The following is a 22362-nucleotide window of genomic DNA, read 5'->3' as shown; positions in this document are numbered from 1 at the left end:
CAAACCTCATAGTTGTCGATATATTGTCGAAGGAAAAACAGCATGTCAAAATGATAGCCCAGTTATGGCACACATAACTTTAATATTTGACCATAACAAGTATCATTATCTCATACATGAATTGGCGTCACTTCCAGCTAAAGTAAGTAAGAGTGGATACATCCCCGGTTGTTTAGATTCCAAGAAATAAACCTAACAGCATCAGTATGTGTGACCAATTATATACATCCCTAGACAAAAAAAATGAAAGTAGAAATGAATTCAAGGTGTGATGTGTCTAGAAAGAAAACATAAACAATAAAAAAATATACAATAATCGTACAGTTGTCAGAGTGGAAAGTTGATGTTTTTTTATTCGTGTAAGGTCTATATTGACAACTGGTAAAGTTGGTATGTTCGTTACTATCAACTTAATCAATACTGTACAGTTCTCTTCATATGTCAGATGGTTTTGCCTCCAATCACTTTATCAGGACCCACATATCACAGAATAACATATAAATCCGTGAAGTCTGTAATATAATTGAACAAAACACGATACTTTGAGGAAAACAACTACAATAACTGTCCACAATTTCAAAATAATTAAAAGGCCGAATTTGTTCAAACTATCCATTTTATAACCTTTATCGATAAAATGAGCGAAATCAATGTACAAGTCTGATCATTTTTTGTGATATGATATTCTGCATTGAACAACTATACACTCAGATAAACAGACCTCAATACAAATAAGGATTTACATACTAGTGTTTCATTATATCGGTGTCATAACTCTAAAAATAAAATATGTTTGATACATCCTTGTACTGAATAAACTAGAGTGAAAACCGGACATGTATCCTACACATCAGTTAACTATCGAAATGTTTCCTGCTAGGTCTGCGTGATCAGTGTGAGCTAGGCCATCCTAGTCTCGTGTGACCACGACTCTCCTGACGATGTATTTTGTGTTGTTGATTCATCTTTTACAAGTCTTACATGTGTACAGCCAAGGTATGTATACATTTGTATAAATATATAAACGATGTTCTTTTGGTGTTTTGGCTAAGGCGTAGATCGCCTCGAAATGCCGACAATATATTTTCCACACTATTAGAACTACGTCTTTGCCCAATATATGAAAAAACACCCTCTGAATTATTATTTGATAAAAATTCTACAGAGTATAAATATAAGCAGCGAACTATATTGTCTTTATAACAAAAATATCAATATACAAAACTTTGGGTCAGGAGTTCCCACTGCCCACTATAAAATGTATTTATTTATCAAACCAATGTTAATATATGGGAATTACATATGGGAATATGAATGTATTTGAAATACCGATTGTTGTTCTCAATTCGAGCATATGACAGTATCGTATTAGAGGTCAGCTTACCACGGTAAGAATTGTTAGACAGAGGTCAGTTGTATGAAATATTTTGCACAACGACAGTTAACTTAAATTGCGAATTCCTTTTCAAAACAAGTTTGCGAAGGTTATCTTTCGCGTACTTAAACTTGAATAAAATTTCATACAAAAATAAATAATGTTGATAGCAATCAGGTGTGTTACAACTTACCTATGCAAAAACGAAACGCATTTGGAAATATAATAAACTATTGAAAATTGAAATTATTACCATTGTACAATCTCTTTGGACATCCTTTTGGCATTTGTTGAAAACAAACTAAGAAATTGAGCTGTGCAGAGACCCAACAATAATGGTTTTTGGTATTGTAGACAATTTTTTTTGCTTTAAGTTGAATTTTTAGATATTATTGTTGAAATATTATATAAACTATTGCAAATTAATAAATCCTTCTGTTGGAGAATTGAAAGTTTATACTTAAAAAAAGTTTTGATTTAATCTCATGTTCTCATTTAGAGATTAGCGTTAAAAAAGATAATAATTAAATTTACATAGTTTAAGTATGTATTTATAATTTACAACTTCCTGAATTTTTAGAACATGGATGATGTTTGTTTCTAACTGTGTTTTGTAATATGGAAAATGAACGTAGCAAAAAAAAAGCTGAATAAAAAACCTATTACCAGTGTGATGATTCTTGTCTATAAGATTTAACTTCTATTTGTGTAACGTTTTGCATAGCAGCTTTGTTTTACATTATGTATAACCTTAATCTAAGGTAATGACTTAATATATGCATATCTTGATAATTGTCTATTTTCTTTAACAAAGATTGCAGTATATCTATTATGAAAAAAACTTCAGATTTCAAGAAACGATAATTAACACTATACACAGTAGTTGTGATAAGAAATAATTGAAAGAAGATATTGCTAAATCATTGTTTATATCTAGTTTCAAAGGCAGAATTTTCATTGATAACATGAAGTTAAGTTTATTATTGGATGCGATTTAAGTATACAATAATAGTGCAACATTTGGAAATGGTAGTTGTTGCTTGCATTTACGTAATTTTACATTCCAACATGGCACTTTCAGTAAAAGATCAAATTAGTCTACATTGTACTCACCTAATGTAATAATTCTGACTGAAAAAATATGTTGACGTATTATTTCTGTCATATATTTCTGTTACACGACACCTATCGTAAAATGTCTTGAAATGCCCAAATTGAGACGTTATCCAATGTTTTAAGATTAAAGCAAGCTAGAGTAATTAAAAATCCTTACCTATATTTTACACTGCCAATAATCTAACTATTTACTCGCTGAGTTCCCAATGATTGAAATCACATCTCATGTCCCAAATAGTTATTCTAAATAAAATAAAAAAGTATTTCAATAGCAAAGAAGTAGATTCTTTAATGTTAAAAATTATTGTTTGTTTTATCAATAGATAATTGTATTACTTATTACAACCGTACATTGTCCTTATTACATTTTCATTACAGATATAGTCAGGTTACAGAGAACTTACCCGAAACGTGAAGGACCAATAGAGATCTTCTACCAGGGAACATGGCACACAATATGTGGAGAGTGTTGGGCTGATAACGCCGCAAATGTGGCTTGCAGGGAGCTTGGGTTTGGGTATGCCATACGTTTTTCTATTTATGAATGTGTTTATCGGTTTATCTGATGATAAATTTCAGTGATCTTTTCAAAAATTGTAAAACGTTTCTAGTGCAGTTGAACCTGATAAATCTGCATGGTTCAATATTAGTACACGTGTTTGTTTAATTTGCTGTAGTTGACCTGTATCATAGCTGCTATTTTATTTTGAAAAACAATTACGCAAACATTGGAACAAATGATTAAGCTTTATGATTATCCTGATGATATTTTTCCTTATGATTTACTATAGAGTTTCCTTGTCTACTTTCATTGTTCCGTATTGCTGTTCTTATCCTATTATGTAATCGTGTTCGTTTTGTATGTCTTGATAAAGGGGCAGATCGCCTCGAAAATTTGACATTTTTTTTTGTCCACACGGTTGGAATTACTTCTTTGTCCAATATTTACTATCTGAAGTAATTCGTATCCTACAGACTAATGTTTGATAGGATCCCGTGTTATCTAGAAAATCCTGTTGATATTACTTCTTTTAACGGCATAAGTTTCCTTATTAACACTCCTAGGAACTCAGCTATTCCTATACGAATTCTATGATAAATGGAACGTGACGTTACGCTGGAACGAGTCGATTGTGGCACGTCTCATGTGAGGGTTATTTCGAACGACATGAAACACATTTCTGAGCTTAAGTACCACCCAGCCTCGGAAACATGGTTAAAAACACTAATGAGAAAATGTATAAACTGCTACATGACTGCGGTTGTTGCTGATTTCTGATTTATCGACACAGTTCATATCATAAGTATATATATTGTGAACGTGTATAGTGTGTTGTATGCATCGTTTCATGTAACAGGGCAGTTATTTAATACGAAGAAATGGTTAACTTCCCGCCTCAGGAAATATCATATTTCTCAAGTTAACCAATTCAAATCATACACGATTCATATACTTGCACAAGTTCAAAATTACGTACACACTCTGATGATGTTGAATTTGTTTTAATTTCAACTCAGCTTAGCAGCCCGTGAAATCGACCAAAACAAGACTCAATTCTGAAGTGTATTTGGAAACATTGAGCAAAGGCAAGAGTTCCCACTATTTCCTGTGTTAATGCTTCACACATATTTTAGCACGTGCCTTTTTATAAATGTTTCTAAACCGTACGATCTGCAAGCTTTTCCTATTAGTTAAAGGTTAAGCAGCCGCTGGTAGAAATGAACAACATTAATACCAATCAAAAACTAGTAACAGTAAATAAATATATTTCCCCTTGACAAACTGCCACGAATTTTTACATGACCGAAAAAAACCAAGTGTGTGTGTGTGTGTGTAGAGGGGGTGTATTTGTAGAATAAGTTGAGAAGTACATTTGTATTTCCAGCCAACATATAACATGGGATTGAACCTTTGATAACTGACAGCAGAACTCAAAAAAAGAGTCCAGAAATGCGCATTTAAAAGAATCGCCATCTCAGTACCCCTTGTAATAAACGAAATAAATTAATTTTCAATATTATCTTGCAGTGGTGGCGTCAAAGTACGACACAGTACTAGACAAAACATTACTGCGATTCAATATACGTGTTCCACTGGACAGGAATCCAGACTGACATCTTGCCAGCTCATCGAATCATGTTATCAATGTCGACAGGCAGCAGGCGTTCGCTGTTCAGGTAAAAATCACACTTACATTGTATGTTATGCATGTTGTAATTGAATGGTGGTAGGAGATATACAACCTACAAAAATCAGGATGTTTCCTGAATTGGTATCTCGTTTTGTAACTTACAGCAACTTCTTTGTTTGGGCCAAAACAAGAGAAACGTATCCTTTTATTTTTCATCTCTATTATCAATCGAGTATGTGCATAACATTGCAAATGATATATTCCATCCCCGAATACATACAGTAAAAAAGGGGTATATTAACAAATACATAAGTAAACATACAATCTAATCAATCTACTACATATGTTATGAAAACTTTTTCTTTTTCAAATTTTATATCTTTGCATCAGAGGGTTTTTGACAGGTAGACATCTAAATGTTATATTTTGATATTTGATACTACTTGATGTCATACTGTTAAATATTCTGCAATTGCCTACACAAGGCATAACTTTAGAAAGTCTGACTCGATTGTTCTGCTTGTGTTAAGATTTCCATCTCTGTTACGTTAGTGTCAATGTTAGCCCTATTTTACAATATACTTAGCATGATATGCAAGTTAAAGGAAGAACACATATATCAATCTGCTCAGGATTTTTTGTGATAAGAATTTTGTCATGAAACCTTTTCAAGACTTTGTAGACAAATACGTTTTATAACATTCAATAAAGCTGAAGTGTTCGCATTACTCAAACGTCACATTTATCGAAATATTTCCTGGTTGCTCACATAACCGGTGGCAAAAAGGAGTATATTTAAGCAATAAACTGTTACCAGATTGGACATACAGTTGATATGAAGCCCATCCGGAAGGAAGATAAATAGAATGGCGCCCGTTAGGGCGCCATGAATATTTATCTTTCGGACGGTTGAGCTTCATATCAATTGTATGTCCAATCTGGTAACAGTTAATTACTTATATTTCCATTACGATCAATCGAATTCAAATCTACACACGTATATCCTTTAAATTTCCCGCTTGCGCTAGTGTTGACGTCACCAAGTTCAATAGACGGAACAGCAATAGCATCAACTTCTGAATATAGTTCAACACAAAACGGTTTGAAACAAGCGAACAAATGAAAATTATGCGATGACGTTTTCTTAATACAAGTGATTTTGTCAACACGATAATACTATTAGATTTCATAGACTACACGACTTTAAAACCACTTTTGAAATTATTTGACCGTTATGTATAGGCGTAAGTATACATTGAATACATTGTCAGTGACGCGATGGAAACATTAGATATTCATACACTTGACCAGATCGGAGTTCATAGCCAGATATTGCCCATCTTGTTTAACATAGATTAAACGGGAAACTGAAAGTAGAATGGAAATATAGTGAAATCAACTGACATTCCATTAGACATCAATATCCAAACAATTCCTTGTCTTGTTTGTGTGTTATGTAGGAATAATATGCTGTCCTTGTGTGTGTTATGTAGGAATAATATGCCGTTCTGCATGTGTGGTATTTAGGGATAATATGCTGTCCTTGTGTGTGCTATGTAGGGATAATATGCGTCCTTGTGTGTGTTATGTAGGGATAATATGCTGTCCTTGTGTGTGTTATGTAGGGATAATATGCTGTCCTTGTGTGTGTTATGTAGGGATAATATGCTGTCCTTGTATGTGTTATGTAGGGATAATATGCTATTCTTGTGTGTGTTATGTAGGGATACTATGCTGTCCTTGTGTGTGTTATGTAGGGATAATATGCTGTCCTTGTGTGTGTTATGTAGGGATAATATGCTGTCCTTGTGTGTGCTATATAGGGATAATATGCTGTCCTTGTGTGTGTTATGTAGGGATAATATGCTGTCCTTGTGTGTGTTATGTAGGGATAATATGCTGTCCTTGTGTGTGTTATGTAGGGATAATATGCTGTCCTTGTGTGTGTTATGTAGGGATAATATGCTGTCCTTGTGTGTGCTATGTAGGGATAATATGCTGTCCTTGTGTGTGTTATGTAGGGATAATATGCTGTCCTTGTGTGTGCTATGTAGGGATAATATGCTGTCCTTGTGTGTGTTATGTAGGGATAATATGCTGTCCTTGTGTGTGCTATGTAGGGATAATATGCTGTCCTTGTGTGTGTTAGGTAGGGATAATATGCTGTCCTTGTGTGTGTTATGTAGGGATAATATGCTGTCCTTGTGTGTGCTATGTAGGGATAATATGCTGTCCTTGTGTGTGTTATTTAGGGATAATATATTGTCCTTGTGTGTGCTATGTAGGGATAATATGTTGTCCTTGTGTGTGTTATGTAGGGATAATATTCTGTCATTTTGTGTGCTATGTAGGGATAATATGCTGTCCTTGTGTGTGTGTATGTAAGGATAATATGCTGTCCTTGTGTGTGTGTTATGTAGGGATAATATGCTGTCCTTGTGTGTGCTATGTAGGGATAATATGCTGTCCTTGTGTGTGTATGTAGGGATAATATGCTGTCCTTGTGTGTGTTACATAGGGATAATATGCTGTCCTTGTGTGTGTTATGTAGGGATAATATGCTGTCCTTGTATGTGTTATGTAGGGATAATATGCTGTCCTTGCGTGTGCTATGTAGGGATAATATGCTATCCTTGCGTGTGTTATGTAGAGATAATATGCTATCCTTGCGTGTGTTATGTAGAGATAATACGACGTCCTGTGTTTGTGTTATGTAGAGATAATATGCTGTACTGTGTTTGTGTTATGTAGGGATAATACGCCGTCCTGCGTGTGTGTTATGTAGGGATAATATGCCGTCCTGTGTGTGTGTGTTTTAAGATTGATATGCCGTCCAATGCATGTATTATGTAGGGATGATATGCCATCCTGTTTTTTTGTAAGGTATGAGTAATATGACATCCTGTGAGTGTATTATGTATGGATAATATGCCGTCCTGTGTGTGTTTTACAAGCATGAATATAGTGCTAAATGCCGCCCTGTATTTGTGTTATGTACGGATTATATGCTGTCCTGTGTGTGTGTGCTATATGTATGTATGGATAATATGCCGTCCTTTGTGTGAGTTATGTATGGATAATAAACCGTCCTGTGTGTCTGTTACATGTAGGTTTGGATAATATGCCGTCTTTTGTGCGTGGTATGTAGGAGTAATATGCTGTTCTGTGTGTGAGTTATGTAGGGATTATATGCCGTCCTGTGTTGTTTTTATGTAGTAATAATATGCCAACCTGTGTGTTATATGTAGGGATAATATGCAGTCCTGTGTGTGATACAAGCATTTAAGTAGGGATAATATGCAATCCTGCATGTGTGTTATATATGGATAATACAACCTCTTGTGTGTGTGTGTGTGTGTTATGTAGGAATAATATGCCGTTCTGCATGTGTGATGTTTAGTAATAATATGCCGTCCTGTGTGTATTATATAGGAATGATATGCCGTCCTGTGTTTGTGTTATGTAGGGATAATATGCCGTCATGTGTGTGTGTTATGCATTGATACTCTGCCGTTCTGTGTTTTTCTACGTCGGGATAATATGCCGCTGTGTGTGTGTTATGTATGGATAATATGCCGTCCTGTGTGTGTGTGTTATGTAGGGATAATATGCCGGCCTGTGTGTGAGTTATGTATGGATAATATGCCGTCCTGTGTGTGTGTTATGTATGGATAATATGCCGTTTTCTCTGTGTGTGTGTGTTATGTAGGGATAATATGTCGTCCTGTGTGTATGTTAGGTATGGATAATATGCTGTTTTCTGTGTGTATGTGTTATGTAGGGATAATATGTCGTCCTGTGTGTATGTTAGGTATGGATAATATGCCGTTTTCTGTGTGTATGTGTTATGTAGGGATAATGTGTCGTCCTGTGTGTGTGTTATGTATGGATAATATGCTGTTTTCTGTGTGTGTGTTATGTAGGGATAATATGCCGTCCTGTGTGTGTGTTATGTAGGGATAATATGTCGTCCTGTGTGTGTGTTATGTATGAATAATATGCAGTCCTGTGTGTGTGTTATGTATGGATAATATGCCGTTTTGTGTGTGTGTGTGTGTTATGTAGGGATAATATGCCGTTTTAATATGCCGTACTGTGTTTGTGTTATGTCGGGAAAATACGCTGTCCTGTGTGCGTGTGTTTTAGGATTGATATGCCGTCCAGTGCCATGTATTATGTAGGGATAATATGCCGTCCTATGTTTGTGTAAGGTATGGATAATATGCCGTCCTGTGTGTGTGTAACGAGAATGAATATAGTGCTGAATGCCGCTGTGTGTGTGTTATGTAGGAATAATATGCCGTCCTGTGTGTGAGTTATGTAGGGACTATATGCCGTCCTGTGTTTTTTACGTCGGGATAATATGCCGCTGTGTGTGTGTGCTATGTATGGATAATATGCTGTCTTGTGTTTGTGTTACAAGCATGAATATAATGCTAAATGCCGCCCTGTGTGTGTGTTATCTACGGATAATATGCTGTTTTCTCTGTGTGTGTTATGTAGGGATAATATGCCGCTGTGTGTGTGTGTTATGTATGGATAATATGCCGTTTTCTGTGTGTGTGTGTGTGTTATGTGTGGATAATATGTCGTTTTCTGTGTGTGTGTGTTATGTAGGGATAATATGCCGTTGTGTGGGTGTGTTATGTATGGATAATATGCCGTTTTCTGTGTGTGTGTTTATGTAGGGATAATATGCCGTTTTCTGTGTGTGTGTGTGTGTGTGTGTGTGTTATGTGGATAATATGTCGTTTTCTGTGTGTGTGTGTTATGTAGGGATAATATGCCGTTATGTGTGTGTGTGTGTGTTATGTATGGATAATATGCCGCTGTGTGTGTGTGATGTATGGGTAAAATGCCGTTTTCTGTGTGTGTGTGTTATGTAGGGATAATATGTCGTTGTGTGTGTGTGTGTTATGTAGGGATAATATGCTGTCCTTGTGTGTGTTATGTATGGATAATATGTCGTTTTCTGTGTGTGTGTTTATGTAGGGATAATATGCTGTCCTTGTGTGTGTTATGTAATGGATAATATGTCGTTTTCTGTGTGTGTGTTATGTAGGGATAATATGTCGTTTTCTGTGTGTGTGTGTTATGTAGGGATAATATGTCGTTTTCTCTGTGTGTGTGTTATGTAGGGATAATATGTCGTTTTCTGTGTGTGTGTGTGTGTGTTATGTATGGATAATATGTCGTTTTATGTGTGTGTGTGTTATGTAGGGATAATATGTCGTTTTCTCTGTGTGTGTGTTATGTAGGGATAATATGCCGTTTTCTGTGTGTGTATGTTATGTAGGGATAATATGTCGTTTTCTGTGTGTGTGTGTTTATGTAGGAATAATATGTCATTTTCTCTCTGTGTGTGTGTTATGTAGGGATAATATGCCGTTTTCTGTGTGTGTGTGTGTCATGTAGGGATAATATGTCGTTTTCTCTGTGTGTGTGTGTTATGTAGGGATAATATGTCGTTTTATCTGTGTGTATGTGTGTGTTATGTAGGGATAATATGTCGTTTTCTGTGTGTGTGTGTTATGTAGGGATAATATGTCGTTTTCTGTGTGTGTGTGTTATGTAGGGATAATATGCCGTTTTCTGTGTGTGTGTGTTATGTAGGGATAATATGTCGTTTTCTGTGTGTGTGTGTTATGTAGGGATAATATGTCGTTTTCTCTGTGTGTGTGTGTGTGTTACATTGATTGTAGGGATAATATGCCGTTTTCTGTGTGTGTGTGTGTGTTATGTAGGGATAATATGTCGTTTTCTGTGTGTGTGTGTTATGTAGGAATAATATGTCGTTTTCTCTGTGTGGGTGTGTTATGTAGGGATAATATGTCATTTTCTCTGTATGTGTGTGTTATGTAGGAATAATATGTCGTTTTCTCTGTGTGGGTGTGTTATGTAGGGATAATATGTCGTTTTCTGTGTGTGTGTGTTATATAGGGATAATATGCCTTCCTGTGTGTGTTATTTAACAATTATTTAATCATAGCGCCCTAACGGACGCTATTCTATTTATCTGCCACCCAGATTGCATTGATATCTCCAATAAATGCAATCTAACAATCCTTTAATTATTATATTTACCTTTTACTTTCTAGTTCAAAGTAACATATTTTGGATGCGAATGAACATTCGATTTTCCCGCTTCAGCCATTTAACCTCAACAGTCAAGTTCAATGTCATGAAATATAGTCCCTGTAAAAAATTAAAAAGATAACAAAATTTCAATGTTTTTCAGTAGCTTTTCAGTTTACTTTCAATTATCCAGACATTTAAAAGATTTTTTTCATAAGTTTCATAACCAAAATGGTTCATTCAACTATAATGTCAATTTTCCCGCGCGGACTAACATGGTGTCGGTAAACAAGACTCACATTCATTTATGTAGATATTACTTCACCAAGTCTTGGCTGCATTTATTGGCTCATAATGCAGATCACGATTGTCATTAGAGTAATGGGAGTCGCAGTGACAAAATGTAAATATGTATGGATAATATGCCGTCCTGTGTGTGTGTTACATGTGGGTATGGATAATATGCCATCCTGTGTGTGTGTTACATGTAGGTATAGATAATATGCCGTCCTGTGTGTGTGTTATGTATGGATAATATGTCGTCCTGTGTGTGTGTTACATGTGGGTATGGATAAAATGCCGTCCTATGTGTATGTTACATGTAGGTATGGATAATATGCCGTCCTGTGTGTGTGTTATGTATGGATAATATGCCGTCCTGTGTATGTGTTACAAGTAGGTATGGATAATATGCCGTCCTGTGTGTGTTACGTATGGATAATATGCCTCCTGTGTGTGTGTTGTTACATGTGGGTATGGATAATATGCCGTCCTGTGTGTGTGTGTGTTATGTAGGGATAATATGTCGTCCTGTGTGTGTGTTACATGTAGGTATGGATAATATGCCGTCCTGTGTGTGTGTTACATGTAGGTATGGATAATATGCCGTCCTGTGTGTGTGTTATGTATGGATAATATGCCGTCCTGTGTATGTGTTACAAGTAGGTATGGATAATATGCCGTCCTGTGTGTGTTATGTATGGATAATATGCCGTCCTGTGTGTGTTATGTATGGATAATATGCCGTCCTGTGGGTGAGTTATGTAGGGATAATATGCCGTCCTGTGTGTGTTATGTATGGATAATATGCCGTCCTGTGGGTGAGTTATGTATGGATAATATGCCTCCTGTGTGTGTTACATGTAGGTATGGATAATATGTCGTCCTGTGTGTGTGTTACATGTAGGTATGGATAATATGTCGTCCTGTGTGTGTGTTACATGTAGGTATGGATAATATGCCGTCCTGTGTGTGTGTTACATGTAGGTATGGATAATATGTCGTCCTGTGTGTGTGTTATGTAGGGATAATATGCCGTCCTGTGTGTCTTGGCATATGTGCATTTACCGAGAGATTTTATATATATCTATTTAGAAAGAACGCATCTCAAGCTTCCTCTCTCCATCATTCTGGTAACTTGGTAGTTTTGGAAATTAGACTCATACGAGTCACAGAAACCTATGAATTAAAATCCGAGTTATAGCAATGATTTATTACAGATTGTATTATTGTAATAAAAATGATTTTTTTGTAAGCTGATGTTATTTTTAGATCAGCATTGACCCTACGTCTTATTGCTTATTGTACTTTGTTCGTCGACGTGCCATCCACAATATACCCCCGCTATTCGAATCGAAAGCTTCTTTTCTGTGAATTTCCAAGTGATACTAAACCGTCTAGAATGATACTGAGATGATCCTCACCATGTGTAGATATATATGTTTTTCATCCGAAATCCATGATAATCGCCACAGCAGCTATGATGAAAAACTTTTTTTTTCATTTTGAACTGCACCTTTTCAATGTGCAATGTAGCTGATAATTAGTAAAGGTGTAACGGCAGATCAGACAACATTCTTGAACTCCGATAGCATTGCCATTTCAGCTACGCAATGACAGCTGTTTTCGAAATGGCATATATATATTTCAAATGTCTACTGAGTTATCATCTCGTGTGTAACAGTAATGACCGAGTGATCCTGTTAAGTTGTGCTTTTTATGATTATAACTCATCCAACCATGTTGTTATTTGTTCGGTCGATTCGGTACGATATTTAATCCTTAGACTACAAGATATTTGACGCCGCCAGTTTAAACTGTCTACAGCTGTTCCGCCTACGATGACATTACGGCAATTATAACGTCATAGCGACCATATTATACAGTTAGTGTTATGTTTTCATAGATATTTTATGTATTGATGGATTTTAACCAAATATGGCATACTTATAGAAAATTGACTATATTTTCAGCTCATAATATTTACATAATGTTATGTGACGTTGTATCGGGGAAAATACACTTTTAATTTATGACTTAATGAAGAATACAGAAGAAAATGATAAACCAGGTATGCTATTAATGTTAGATTTTCAAAAAGCCCTTGAATCAGTTTCTTGGAATTTCATCGATAAGGTTGTAAAATTCTTTGGACTTGGATTTGATATTCGAAAATGGATAAGTGTGTTTTATAAAAATGTCAGTGCTGCATTCATTCAGGGGAGGGGGGAACCTATCATCATTCTTCAATGTAGAACGAGGTTGCCGTCAGGGCAACCATATTGCCCCATATAAATTTTATCCTCTGCGCTGAAATTTTGGATATTAAACTGTGAAACAATAAAAATGTAAAAGGTATTGAAGTAAATAGTTAACCAATCCTACTGTCACAATACACAGATGATGCCTCTTTAGCTTTAGATGATTCTCAAAGATCACTAAAGAATCAGTAAACAAACTTAATTCATACGCTAAAATTTCTGGCTTAAAATTAATGTTACTAAAGACAGGTAGTCTGGATTGGTAGCAAACAAATTAGTGGAGACACCTTCCTTCCAGATTTAAATTTACAATGGGGTAAGCATAAATTCACACCCTTAGGAATTGAGTTCCATATAAAATTACATGAAATACCCAAATTGAAATTTGATAAAAAAAAAAAATAATAATAAAAAAATGAAAAATAACAAACAAACAAAAAAATTAAAATCATTGATACAGACCTGGAAAAGAATGAGTTTAACTTTGGCATAATTCATATTATCAAATCTCTTCTCGTTTCACAGTTAAATCATCTCTTTATTGCACTTCCGAATCCTGATGAACAATTTCTTTCAACAGTAAATTTTATTCTTTTTCAATTCATTGGAACAGTAAAACAGATAAAGTTAAAAGAGAAGTTGTCATCCAAGACTATTTAAATTGTGGCTTAAAAATGATCAATTTAAAAGCAATTATAGACTCATTAAAGTCTTGGATTCGAAGGCTTCTTCAGACCACATCTAAATGGCTAGTTATTTTGATACACTATGTGAATATTGATTTTCTTGTTAATTGCGGCAATGATTATGTGCAGAAATGTCTTTAAAATGTAGTAATCCATTCTTGGTAGATGTATTAAAGCCTGGTTCAATTTGAATTCTTTAATTGAAAAGAATTCTGTGTTGAAATCTCCACTGTGGTTCAATGAAAATATACTTATTGGCCACAAAACAGTTTTTCTAAAGAAAGTTTTTTGACAAAAAAAATCATGATTATAAACGACTTAATATTAGACCATAATACTGGACGTTTTTACAATTTCCAGGATATCATTCAAGTAAAATCTCATTTCCTTCAGTACCACAGCATTATGTCAGCAGTTCAAATAGAGATTGAACAGTGTTTTGATTGCGTTAAAGGTGGTATGAACGCAATGGGATACAGACATATTCAATGTAGCGCGTTAGCGCTACATGTAGAATATGTCTGTATCCCATTGCGTTCATACCACCTTTAACGCAATCAAAACACTGTTCAATCTTTATATTTACATAAATAAGTCTACTTTTACGTTAAATTTAAAACGGTGATGGTTGCTAAGTTGGGTAACTACGGTAGTCAGAATGACCGAAGATATAGTTCCGATTGTTAAATGTTATAGCTGCAGTTTGATTTGAAATATAACAATGACACCTTTAATTATTTTTGAATTATGTTTTCTTCCAATTTGATAATGTATCAATAATGTCCATTTCGAATAAAAATTGAGATAATCGAGGCGGAGCGACTACCGGTATCGTTGTCAGGGTAGTGATGCGGTCCGAAGTGGAGCGAGCCGCCATATTTGATTTTCAACCGAGGAAAGTAACTGTGAAATAGTCTGGTGATCAAATGGTATGACTGTTGAGCTGCTGAATGTTTCTAATGTATGTATCGGTCTACGTACGCGATATAGACTAAATTCTTCATAGTCACGACTTTTATTTTATTGTACGGATGATAGACAAGTGTTTGCATGGTGTGTGACTGACTTAACTATGGAATTCCTTGAACATTCCTGAGGAAAGCCCCCTGTTGTAGACCCGACCAGCGATTCTTTTTGTTGTTTATTACCGTTACAATGCTAACACATATTATGTTTTGATGTCAAATACATTTTAATTGGATCTAATAACAACTCTTTATTATTATGAATCCGATAACGATGAAACTTTGTTTACATTTCATATAGTAGGCCAACCGAGTAGGCTAATGACGAGCATGTTATTGTCTCTGCCGCCTAAGGATCAGTCTTGAGACAAATAGAAGACCGAAATCGTTTTTTTTAGTTTATTATTAATTCAAAGCAAATCTGTCATCTGTGAAAAGGTAAAATGTAAATTAAGTAATTATAGTTTATTTAGATTATCATATGACGCAAAATCTTACCGAAGCGTGAACTAGAAATAGTCCGATCCTACTTTGGGTTTGTATTCATACGTCGTTGCGTTTACGCTAATTTGAACGCAACTCCCCACCCGTTGACTATATAGAGGCATATGTAAATATAAGTTCATATCATCCAATGAAATCACTAAAAGTAAAGTACCATATCCATACATACCGATAATCATTGAAATATTCTTGAGAAATCGAAATGGTGCTAAAGACTTTTATGATATTTTCATCAAGAGCAATACTGAGTCAACTGGTAAAAGAAGTGGAATGAACTTTTTGATTTGGATGACACAGCATGGACTATGATACACAAAGCTCCTTTCACTGAAACAAAAAAAAAAAAAAAATAAAAAATAAAAAATACCAAGCTGTAGTGGCCGCAATACAAAATTAATCATCATATCCTAACTACTAACTCCTTTCTCTTTAGATCACATTTAGTAATATCGCCTTTATGTACTCTGTGCAAATCTGAGAATGAAGCTATTCCACATGTACTGTGGGAATGTGGTGAAGTATAAAATTTACTAAAAAGCCTTAGAATTTTATTAGACGCACTTTCTATCCCATTTACTTTCAATCTTAAAGCCTTGACAACTGTAAAGCTGAAAATGATGTTCTCCTAATTATAAAAAAATGTATCTGTAAAATGCGGTGTTTCCACAAGTCACTTACCATAAATGGACTGATTGATGTTTTGAAACAATTTTACGATTTGCAAAAATATGTTGCAAAAGGTAGAGGTGATTTGGAAAAGGAAACATTTGAAAAAGAATGGGAAACATAGGGAAAATTTTCTAAACTATAGCAGATATTCGTCTTTCCTATAACCAGTTGCTCATCCATCTTTTATAAATAAGCAAATGTTTTTTTTTCATATATCATTAAGTTATATATATATATGTATATATTAATTAATATTGATAGTACCATTCTCTTTTATCCTTCCTACTCCTCCCAGACTTACCTCTCAAGCTCCCTTTTCACATCCTCCCCCTTTCTTCTCTCTCTCTCTCTCTCTCTCTCTCTCTCTCTCTCTCTCTCTCTCTCTCTCTCTCTCTCTCTCTTTTTCCCCCCTCTATACTCTAAACTTCACCCAAAGAAATGTAATTAAAGGAGTAAGAAATGATAATTTAAGCAGTCAAGAAAATGCAATTAAATTCAGGACATTTCATATTTATACAAACTTTTTGAATGATAGTTAGTTCCATAATAGTCCAAAAATTTTACATTTGTTTTCGCTTAACTCTATCTCAGACCATCTGAAACTTTACAGATTAAAATAACTCAATTTAAAAATAGGCCTGGGGTAACAATTGCAGTATTATAAAGTTTCAAGTTTCTCTTGCTTTTACTTATTTTTCTTCTGCTTGAACCATGAAGTTTACCACGTGCCTTTTGAATTTACATAAAGTATGAAAGTGGCTAGTCGAATGGATCCCCTCCTGTGTCAGGACAACGTATGTATCATTTCCCTCTTATAAGTAAGAAAAATACATAATGTTTCATTTTCCAAATATTATTATTATTTTGAAACACTACTTAAATTAAATGAAGTCATTTCCTTCTTTGTACATTCCAAACTGGAAACAGAAAAATTCCTTTATTAAAAATCGTACACTGCTTTTTTCAAAATGGATATACTGAAAATTAGGCAAATATTGTGATCTGTAAGTGTAGATAATGTTCTATTAGTATACCAAATTTTGTTAAAATCCATTGATAGATGAGATCAGTAAACTTTAAAGAAAAAAGTAAAAACACATAAAATATATAGGGAAACTAACAGTGACAAATACTTATGTCCTTTGAATTTATATATTGTTGGCAATACTGTAAACATTTTTCGCATATATATTTACCATCATTAATTATCAACTACATGTGTCGGTGTTGTGTATTGGAATTAGATTCTAATTTACTCGGTTAGTTGACGATATGCCTTAAATAAAACAAACACAAATCGATATTATGCTGACAGACTTAACATTTCAGATTACTTAGATATACAAGTAGGTGTTAACTTGTGTGTATACTGTAAGTAACGAGCTTTTTGATAATCAATGTACACATACAGTGATTTCTTCAAACAACGAAATAATAAATGATTAATCAATACAAGGGATATATTCTAACGCGTCACTATAATGTACACTTTCAGGAATGTTATCATAAATGTTATGATAACAAATCTATACTAGGTTTAGGTTTTTTTGGGTCTTTTTAAACATCAATGCCATGCATGCAATATTTCGTCAATTTCTGATGTTTATAGAAGACATTTTTCTCTAATGAACCATTTCATGCTGATAAAAGGAATGGGTCTATGGGGTCGTTTTCTCCCTCCTTTTTTGCCCAAAATATATTAATATGTACTTGATAGAAAAAAATTAAACCTAAAGTTAAATGAATTCCTCAACTACGTTTATTTTAACAAGTAGTAGCTTTCAACTGCTTACTATGATGTTAACTAACCTTCAATAACGAGAATTTGTCAACAATAGCTTGGTGAATTTGTATTATTGGTGACATAAATTGAGTCTGTTGGAAAAGTCGCGAAGTTAAGTTTATAAATATCGTAATCATAACGCATAAATATCTCACAGATAATACAATGTTTGTATAATGTAGATTAGTATTTGTATAACTAGAACTATGATATTTCCAATTAAACTTTAAACACGAGTTCATATGAACGACATTTTATTATTGAATGTTAAATAGGCCTTTTAAATTGATATTCGCTCTTCGGAATGTCGCAAAATAGAAATAACCGTTTGATCAACGTTGAAATCATTTGGCTATGAAATTAATCTTTGCTTCTCCCACCATGAAACTTTTCTACAGAGTGATATTGCCAGGTACCTCCTTTAAACTGGACAAGATAACTATTTGTCCTAAAAATGAGGTATGGAGAGTCGCAGATTATCCAGCGCTCTATTTATACGTTAGGCAAAACAAGCTCTATAGATTGGAGTGAAATAGTCTCGTTTTGCCAATTTCTTACAGAAGAGTATTGTATTTCGGAGCAAAATGAACCCTTCCTCACAAACCCTTTTCGAAAAAAAACTCAGTAAAATGTGTATTTTAAATTATGAATACATGTGCCAGATAATTTGAAATAAGAGTGTTATGGTCAACCATATAAATGCATGTACACGGTGCATGTACCTGAAATTACATGTATAAGCAAAGCATTTATCAAAGTGGGTTCTAGTTTTATGAAAGTGTGCAGAGACCAGACGGTAATATAAGTTTAATGTGATTGAGAGCAATATTGTAGAGACAATGCAGTGGTTTTCTCACATGAGCACGTAGCAAATACAAATTATATAGCTCCACATTCCACATGTAAACTAAAACAGACAATGTTGACAAATCCAATAGTCTTGATTTCAGAAAATCCACAAGATATAGGGGGTAAATGTGTATGCTCAATGCTATACTTCTACACGAATCTGAATGCAATAAATAGTTGTCAAACTCAAGGTGATGCTTCTTACAGAAAAATGACAATGAATAGACGATTTGTAGATATCATTTACTGTTATTTACCGGTTGCAGGCGATTTCATGTGACCCAAAAATAAAGAATTTACTGAAAAATAAAGATTTGACAGAATAACGACATTTGACAGATTAACGACATAACTTTAATCCACAACAGAGCATTGCGCAGATCGAGCTAATTTAGCATTGCAAACCCTGACATCATCGGGCATTATGTGACAGCGATACCACTTACCAACTTATATTAGGACGATTCTATGCACGCTGAGACTAAATTGACCCATAACCATGAATAAAGTTGAAAAAAGTCTAATATCATATTCTTATCTTTTGTTTACAAACAAAGTCCTCGATGTCTTAATAGTTTACGTGATGTCGACATTTCGTATTATTACGAGAACATATACATCATTTCATAGCAGTTGATTTCGGCGTACTTTCGAGCGTGATCTGTGTGGTAAAATGAGTCAAATACAACTGTCAAATCAACATTCAGATCATGCATATACAATAAATTAGATAATATTCGGATTTTTAAGTGTAATATTGACGAGAAAAAAAATCTTACTCGGATTTTAAAAGTAAATCATTCTGAGAAAAAACGGGATTTGAAAAGTTAATAAATTAAAATATGATAAAATATGATATGTAAATATAAATCGGGATTTAAAATGTTCGTTATTGGTGGAGGAAAGTCGGAGTATTCAGAGAAAAGCCATCGATCAGCGGTTAGTACCAGACAACAGTAACATGGGATTCAAATTCAAGCCCTGAGATGAATGGCTTGTGGTTATATTTCGGTACATCTTAACCACTCGGCCACCGCGACCCATATTTAAGTTTCTCTTCTCTTCCTTTTTCTTTTGCTAGACGTACTTACATGTGAACAGTGTTATTAATATTATATTATGATTTAAAAACAGGTTTTTTTCTGAATTTATTAGGTGCAGTAAAACTTGTAGAACTCAATCCACCGAGCACAAGGCAAGTTGTATCGGTATTTGGTTCTTACAAGGGTAGTTATATTTGGGGACATGTCTGTGGAGAGTGTTGGACAGAGTTTAATGTAGAAGCTACGTGTAAAGGATTAGGTTACAGGTCAGTATAATGCGTACACTCAGTAAGCCTTTTGTTTTAGTTTTAGAGAGAAAAATAGAATGTCAATATTATGTAGAACAAGGAATAATGCTCATATATAAAGTTAAAACCATTCAAATTCGGAGAAACTGTTGCTAAACAAAATTTTGACCATTATTAAAAGACTGTAATTTTTGCACGCAATCATATTTAAAATGAAAGGTCATGTTTTTCTAAGGTTTTCTTAACATTATTTTGCGTTATAGAAGTTATAGAAGTGGCAATGGTTCCATGATAAAACAGAAAAAAGTTCAAAGTGATAGTAATCACTGGAATGCGCAATACCGATGCAAAGAAAGCGATGCAGACCTCGGCAGTTGTAAAATAATTAAAACATCATGTTCATCATGCGATAATTATGCAGCTGTTGAATGTTCTACGGAAGCAAAAGTATCAGGTAATATATACGTATGTTGTTTAAAGAAATACACAATTAATCATGTCAGGGCATAAATATGTTTATATATAACTCGTCTTAGTTACTTTATCCATTGGTTGTATCTTACAGAATCATAACACTGCTTTTAAAAAAAAACAAAAAAAAAACAAAACACCATTTTTCTTTGCATAACATATCTATCGCAGTGTCATCAGCTACATTTGTTGAATGTGTATTGATATAGTTCTATATCTGTAATAAGACATTATTTGTAAGCATTAAACTATCTTTCTATGGCATCTATGGTCTATATAAATGCTAAAACTTTGCAGACAATCTTCAGCGCGCATTATGGGATGATTGTCTGCAAAGCTCTGGCAACTATATAGACCATAGATGCCATAGGAAGATAGTTTAATGCTTATATTTACATTATTAACTCTTTTTGGGGTCTCTGCATTAACATTGTTTAAGCTAAACCAGGAAAAACGTTTATCAACTACGATTTAATCCACAAGATGGAACAGCCATTTTGACGGTGATCAGTTGACGTCACCACGTCAACATTACTGACGTCATAATGATCACGTTTTGAGTGTCAGTTATGCCGTCATATACTTCACTTTGCCTTGGTTAGTTTATATAATAGAAATGACAAGCAAATGTAAATATAGTTCTATATCTGTAATAAGACATGGCTAATTGATACCCTTATCTATTACAGTTGACGGAGTCTGGGGTTCGTGGAGTCCCTACGGGCCGTGTTCAGTGACGTGTGGAGGAGGAGGATACCGGAACAGGAATCGGACTTGTAATAACCCAGCACCCGCTTATGGTGGTCGGGAATGTACTGGTAACGCCCAACAGAGCAAACTATGTGAAGAAATCAACTGTCCGAGTAAGAGATATTTAAATACTATAGATCTTATACGTTTTGGAAACTCAAAAAATACGGAAAATGTTTTAGCTTCGGAAGAAGCTAAAACATTTACAGATTGATGAGGGAGTAACAACATTAAATGGAGATGACAGCCACTCGGTCATGTTGTTTTTTCCTGATTGGTTCCAATATTTAACACAGCAACAAAATTCAAAATCCTAAAGGTGAAATTTCAAGAAAATCCCTCTATCCATTTCTAAAAAGCGACAACAAAATGGTAGTGTTAAAATTGAAGATTTCCGCCTATACGTACATGTCTATTGATCATACCCAAAATGTATTGTGTGTGACTAGAGACAAAGAAAAACACGAGAAATATCGATATCAAGAAAGATGAACGAATGAGAGATGTAGATACCCCAAAATCCGATAATGATCTTGGAAAACATTAGAAGTATTAGAAAATCCAACACTATCCCAACATATTTAAAATTTGCCTGTTTCAAATACTAAAAAAATAAACACAAAATATACATTTGAAAAGTTTCACATTGATTTCAGGCAAAAATACTGCGTATTGAATACCATTTTTCTTTGCATAACATATCTATCGCAGTGTCATCAGCTACATTTGTTGAATGTGTATTGATATAGTTCTATATCTGTAATAAGACATTATTTGTAAGCATTAAACTATCTTTCTATGGCATCTATGGTCTATATAAATGCTAAAACTTTGCAGACAATCTTCAGCGCGCATTATGGGATGATTGTCTGCAAAGCTCTGGCAACTATATAGACCATAGATGCCATAGGAAGATAGTTTAATGCTTATATTTACATTATTAACTCTTTTTGGGGTCTCTGCATTAACATTGTTTAAGCTAAACCAGGAAAACCGTTTATCAACTACGATTTAATCCACAAGATGGAACAGCCATTTTGACGGTGATCAGTTGACGTCACCACGTCAACATTACTGACGTCATAATGATCACGTTTTGAGTGTCAGTTATGCCGTCATATACTTCACTTTGCCTTGGTTAGTTTATATAATAGAA

At 34.3% G+C, this 22362-nt stretch overlaps 1 protein-coding gene across 3 annotated transcripts in view; it reads left to right on the top strand.

Annotated features, from left to right (window-relative positions):
- Window positions 1-849: 849 nt before the first annotated feature.
- Window positions 850-22362, top strand: part of LOC138320680 (properdin-like) — a 36689-nt gene continuing 15176 nt past the window's right edge. For 2 of the 3 annotated variants that reach the window (XM_069263832.1, XM_069263834.1), the window contains exons 1-6: window positions 850-996; window positions 2870-3008; window positions 4521-4669; window positions 19850-20003; window positions 20249-20439; window positions 21146-21319. In XM_069263832.1, the coding sequence (XP_069119933.1) occupies window positions 942-996; window positions 2870-3008; window positions 4521-4669; window positions 19850-20003; window positions 20249-20439; window positions 21146-21319 (862 nt within the window). In that variant the 5' untranslated portion in view covers window positions 850-941. The remainder of the gene's footprint in view (window positions 997-2869; window positions 3009-4520; window positions 4670-19849; window positions 20004-20248; window positions 20440-21145; window positions 21320-22362) is intronic. The other variant, XM_069263833.1, reaches the window with a different exon arrangement.

The sequence above is a fragment of the Argopecten irradians genome, chromosome 4 (genome assembly GCF_041381155.1).
Source record: "Argopecten irradians isolate NY chromosome 4, Ai_NY, whole genome shotgun sequence".
Lineage (NCBI taxonomy): Eukaryota > Metazoa > Mollusca > Bivalvia > Pectinida > Pectinidae > Argopecten > Argopecten irradians.
The sequence above is the reverse complement of the archived record's forward strand: the minus strand, read 5'-3'. Positions and strand labels throughout refer to the sequence as shown.